General features: G+C 45.0%; 1 protein-coding gene across 2 annotated transcripts in view; it reads right to left on the reverse strand.

The window, feature by feature from the left end:
• Positions 1 to 1,030: 1,030 nt before the first annotated feature.
• The window catches only part of DCTN4 (dynactin 4 (p62)), a 9,873-nt gene continuing 5,154 nt past the window's right edge, over positions 1,031 to 5,749 (reverse strand). For both annotated transcript variants that reach the window (XM_009586040.1, XM_009586039.1), the window contains 6 exons: positions 4,850 to 4,959; positions 3,774 to 3,847; positions 3,283 to 3,337; positions 2,685 to 2,792; positions 2,196 to 2,293; positions 1,031 to 1,450 (listed from right to left, as the gene is read on the reverse strand). In XM_009586040.1, the coding sequence (XP_009584335.1) occupies positions 1,237 to 1,450; positions 2,196 to 2,293; positions 2,685 to 2,792; positions 3,283 to 3,337; positions 3,774 to 3,847; positions 4,850 to 4,959 (659 nt within the window). In that variant the 3' untranslated portion in view covers positions 1,031 to 1,236. The remainder of the gene's footprint in view (positions 1,451 to 2,195; positions 2,294 to 2,684; positions 2,793 to 3,282; positions 3,338 to 3,773; positions 3,848 to 4,849; positions 4,960 to 5,749) is intronic.

A 5,749-nucleotide genomic window follows, 5' to 3' on the forward strand; every position in this document is an offset into this window, starting at 1 on the left:
AGCCTTTCCCAGCACAGCAAAGCCCATCAGAAATGTTTGTTTAACGAAGGTCAATGTCTGAACTGGGAATGCAACTGAAGTCTCTGCAGGAAGAGCGATCTCACCCACTTGCACTAAGCTACTGCAGTTACTGGTAATTCAGTATCCTAGATACACTGCTCCTAATTACTGATTTTATCTTGGACTACAGCCAAATTACACCGCAGATAAATTACCTCATGGTACAGTGTATGCTAGTTAACATAGAACTGTCTTTCCACCTTTATACCTCCCTCCCACCCACCTTAACTGGAAAAAGACAAGACTATGAACTCGAACAGCCTCTGGAGTTTTTTGTATACCAGATCTAATCTTAACTCTCCCAGCTTCATACTCTGACCGCTACCCCTATTAACACCCCTATTATTAATTGATCTGCAAACTTCCAGGCAGCCTCTCCAGAGCATCCCTGCCTTAGTCAAGAGCTGTACCAGAACCTGAATTCCCAGCTCACAGAGCATCATGCTACCACATCCACCTGCAACAGAGTGGGCTGACAGCGGGCTAGGTTGCCAGTCAAATCCATGAACACTACAGTACACTTTGTTTTGAGTTTGAAGGCAAACCAATCATTTCCTTTGTGAAAACAGATCTATCACCTTGGCTAAGCAAGCTACATATACCAGAGCGGTAGGGTTGTATGTCCCAATTCCCCACACCCGAGGTATCCTACAGAGGAAGCAGAAAACCAAGAAAAGAAAGCATTGTGCTGCTGCCAATAACTTGCCAATAATGCAGCAGACACGGCCACCTCCTAAAATGTTTGTTCGGGAAGGGCATAGCTCTGTGTGAGAAAGAATTTGTTCACTATTGAGTATGTAACATCAAGTTTGTGGGCTGACATGAAGAAAAACCATATGGGTTCTTTTCTGTTGATAAAACCAAATTCAGCCAGGTGTAGTGCAAATATGGAGAAAGCGAGATCTTTCTCTTTGCTGAAACACGTGCTGCAAGTTAAACTAGCCTGTGGCGGTGTGGGGAAGCAGGGCGGTAGTTAGTGGGCACTACGACAAGAGGAGAGCGAACAAACGACCCCAAACCATGGCACCCTCAGCCACCTCCTCGTGGCCCTGCTGGGGCCTGTGGCACACACCCACACATCACAAAGGAGCTCTTGCAGAACGTTTCACCAGGTGCTTTCTTCACTGTGACAGTCCATCATGCGGCCAGCCGTCTGGGTGCAAGCGTTGGGAGCATTTATGGGAGCACTGGACCGAGGCTGAGCTCCACGTGATGGGTGAGCCACATGACCTCAGAGGTATGATCACCTTCCTCGCTGGGCCGGATTGGAGCAGCAAGGTTTTTAAACTCGTGCTTCATCTTGAAACTCATGGTCACTTCGCCCTCTTCTTTCTGTGGGGTGACCTTGATGAAAACTCCTACCTTGTTGGCTTTTCTGAAGGCAACAACGCTGCAAGGCAGAAAACAAAAGAACGCTGGGTCAGCCAAGTTCTCAAACAATTGTTCTGAGAGGTTTATTCTGACACCATGTAAGAGAGATGCTCAGTTTACAGCCCGTGGGCTGAATATGCCCTGCTAGAATAGCTGCCCTGGTTTGTAGCTTACTCCCCGCTGCTCTTTTTGCAGGGGGCCCACAGCCCGTCCTGCCTCATGATAAGAACATGGCTACCCCCCTTTATGCTGACAGCTGCTGGCACATCCATCAAACACAACATGCCTGCTTTGGCCATGGGAGTTATGTATCCAGCTGCGCAACAGGGAAGGGCCATAGTATACAGCTCAAGTCGCTCTGTAAGGGACTGTAGAACGTATTCCATTTTGAAGGCTAGAGGCAACTTTGTTGCACACCCTACTGTGTAGTTCTCACAGCTACCATGAACCCCCTGCTTGCAAAGGAAAGGATTACACAGAGTATTTTTGGAGCGAATTAGTACCACCACCACCTGTAACTCAAATGCTGTAACAGCACACCTTGCCTCAAAGGGAACAAATGTCTCCTGAATAGTTCAAACCACAAGCAGAAAAATTTGCATTGCTGATCTCTGACTCCCCCAAAAAAACACCACACCACACCACCCCCCAAGAAAACCTGAAAAAAAAACCAAAACATGCTAAGACAGAGAGGAGAGTGAGTTAATTGGTTGAAATGCCAAGTTTTTAAGGGACAGGATCCCCACAGGACAGACAACACTCACTCAGGGTCATCCTGGAAGTCTTGAGGCTCTGCCAGCTCATCATATTCTGCGGCAGCATCTTTTCCAGCCAGAATAAGCTCCTTGGGAGGAACTGCCACCTGAAACAGAACATGAAGAGAAGAAGCCTTTCAGCACTGATCACCACCTACTCTGTGAGCAGGAGAAAGCCCTTCCCTTCTGAAGGCTGCTTTACTACGGTTTAACAGAAAAGTGATTCATCCTCTGCTTTCCTCCGCTCCGGTACCACCTGGTTACCACTTTACCAGTGAAATCATGTATTTCTCCCTTGGGTTCTGGATCTCAATGAACAGACACAATTTCAAAATACTTTATAATCTGATGTTTACACTGGTCATTTAGCCAAGGAGGAAAATGCAACACAGTCAGCAAGGACTGAAGGACATATGAAAAGTGTGACCTGTGGAAGGGTAAGTGGCAGTGGAAAGCCTTGGAAGAGGCTTGGGCTCGCACAGCAGGAGGGTACAATACCTTGGCAGTGTTGTTGACGTTGTCAGGGTCTCCCTCCTCACACTCCAGCAGTGTGACATGTGTGATGTTCTCCACTGGATTGGTTAGAGTCAGAAGGACTTGGCTCTCCTGGGGAGATTCAGGAATCACAGTTCAAGAAGCAATTACTCTAAAATTCATTGTTACTGTTAGCACCTCCATCTTCTGTAACTGATCAACACCTTCAAAAATTGCATCACATATCCATCCCACCATGGGATGGATAACGAACACCCCCAGTCCGTAAGAAAGGTGTCAGTGCCAGGCAGCACTCTTTCTTAATAGAAGAAACACACATCTTTGGAACGTAGCCAAGATCTCAACTCCACACCTTTTATTCTTCAGATATTGGCATGTGCTTGTGATGCCAGACATCACACTGCGTGGTAATCTACCCCTGCAGAGTGACAAGTACATGCAGTGTTATTCTGACCACTCCCTTAAACCCTGCACCCTCTCTAAATGGAGTGAGCAAAGCTGCCAGGGAACAATCATCACACCATGTCATCTTCCAAAAAGATCACACATCCACACCTCCCGGCTGTGTCTCAACCTGACGTTTCTGGAAAAAACTACTGACCTTCATGTAGCGCAGGTTAGGAATAGACATGATTCTCACTTCAGGGATATAGTTACTACAAGAAGAACAAAACAAATGACCATGATGGATTGTGTTGCTGTCTATAACCTACCTCTTGAAGTAGAGGGATGTATTCACAGACATCCATCTAACTCATTCAATGCTATTAGAGTTTAGCTTACATTAAAAAGAAAGATTAAGTGCTCCTTTGCTATATAAGCCTAATCCTACAAACTCCTGCTACTGTGTGGGGCTGGCATAGCATGCAGTGCCTTTTTCAGACTGCTAAATTCTTCAGTAAACTTTTTAGTAGATCAGGAAGCAAACCTATTACAGATAAGCTAAATATATTTAAAAAGGTGATTACACCATCCTAAGAGATGACACAACCATACAAGAGGTCAAATCAAGAGTACAAGAGACATGAAAATAGAAGGCATTAACTAAGTATTGATAGGCACTGTTCTCCCCAATCCCCGTATCTTACTTACACAGCAACCAGCTGGATCTTGAATTTGATAGACGTTGGATTGAATTCTGGTTTGCTCAGGTTATGTTCACACCTCTAGACACAAAGATATTTTAGTCAGCACCAAAAGACAGCGTCCAGTCACAACTGAAGAATGAGTGCTGCAAGCTACCGGCCTCTAGCACAGCGCACATAAAAACTACTTTGGGGTGCGTGTAGCCATAACTGTGTCAAGTTATTGATACTCCAGAAATGTCATATCCAGCACTATCAGTGCAATCTCAGAAACATGAGATTTGGAACCAAGCTTAAAAACACTTGGACGCTCGCTGACTGCAGCAGGAAGAAGGCACAAATACCTGCAAGCCCTTTGACTTACGCTTCAGAATCCATTAAAAAACCAAACAGCTGGAACTCAAGACAGATCTCCTCATAAGCTACTCTTCAAACACAGGCTCAGCCTGACATTACTTATTTATGAGAAAACATTCTGCATTTGCAAAGCATTCTGCATCTTAAATACTTACGAGAATATTGGTCTCTTACTCTGGGAACTACATAAATATCACTGAGTTTCACTGAGAAAGCAAACAGTTTTTTAAAGACCATGTAGTAAGCCAACAGCAGAACTTGGATTTAATTCTTGCCAATCTTTACTTCCCAGCTCTCTGCTTTTCTTCTCTGAAATACCTCTTTCTGCCTTCACTCTAAGGGCATCTTCAGTATTCTGCACTGCCTCTCACTAATGTTTGCTGACTTGATTTTTGTCTTTAGTAATAGCAGAAATTTTTTCATTCTGACTGTACTGGCAGCCTTCTATGATTCCTTGGCTAGGTAGAGCACACAGACCCTTACAGAAACCCACCTTTGTATCTTTATGCATCTCTGACAATGTTGTCTCTCTTTCACAATCTTCATCACGTCAGAGATGCAACAGCCTCCCTCATCTCCTAGTGCTGTTACCAGTAATTAAGTTGAGAACTTTCAACAACCAGAAGCATTTGAGCAGATTCTTTTAAGAAGAAATACACAACCCATTTCCCACAATCCAAGTTCTGTGAGCCTAGAAAAAGTGCTTTTTTGTATTTAATTACCTACCCGACAGCGCAGCGAACGTTTGATCAGGAGGTGCTTATGACGTGGGTAGAGCTGGGAAGCACAGATCGGCTGGAAGTCAGGCTGCAGCAGACGCTGACGCAGAGTCGTCACTGGGTGCACAACAGAAAGCAAGACCAAATTAATGTCTCACTCAGGCACTGAAACTTGAGCTAGATTGTACACATGCACTGGCCTAAGAGCAAGTATGCCGCGCACTGTGTGCAGACATGCTACAATCTCTGAGAAACTTAATTTCACCTGCACCCAATAATTCAGAAGCCACTGGCAAGTATCACTGTTTCTAGCAGTGAATGAATGGAAAATAAGAGTTGTAGAAAGGGCTGTCCTGACTGGGCATGGTAACATTAGAGCAACATCAGTGCCAGCCCAGGAGAAACAAGGGACCCTGACCTCCATTCAAAGCTCAGCTGTGGTGGAAATAGAATTTTGTAATCATCTATTAAATAAGTTCTTTCCCCGCCACAGACAAATCAGGTTTTATAGCTTTGTTACCCTCACAGCTGGGTGCTGCATGAGTACAATATACAGCTTCTCAGCAAGGAGTTTGCATAACTCATACTCACGCATAGAATTAGTGACTACATAGTTCCCAAGGCAAGGAACTCCAGCAGCCAAACTTCCCATGGGTTTCTCCCAAAAAAGAGGCTCCTCACTGTTTCCAGTGTCTAACAGGCAGTGAGCCACCTGGCAGCCTTTCCCTCACTGCAGGGAACCACAAAAGTTGTCGTCTTTACCAGCATCATACTCTCACAATGCTGACAGTCTCATAAGAAAAGGAGACCAAGATGATCTACCCCTTTCCATAAACCTTTCATGAATTCATTAATATTGGCCGACTTTGTAGGCCTGCAGGACTGTCCTACGTAGAGCCACTTCAGC

Source organism: Fulmarus glacialis, unplaced genomic scaffold (assembly GCF_000690835.1).
Source record: "Fulmarus glacialis isolate BGI_N327 unplaced genomic scaffold, ASM69083v1 scaffold21739, whole genome shotgun sequence".
NCBI classification, from domain to species: Eukaryota; Metazoa; Chordata; class Aves; order Procellariiformes; family Procellariidae; genus Fulmarus; species Fulmarus glacialis.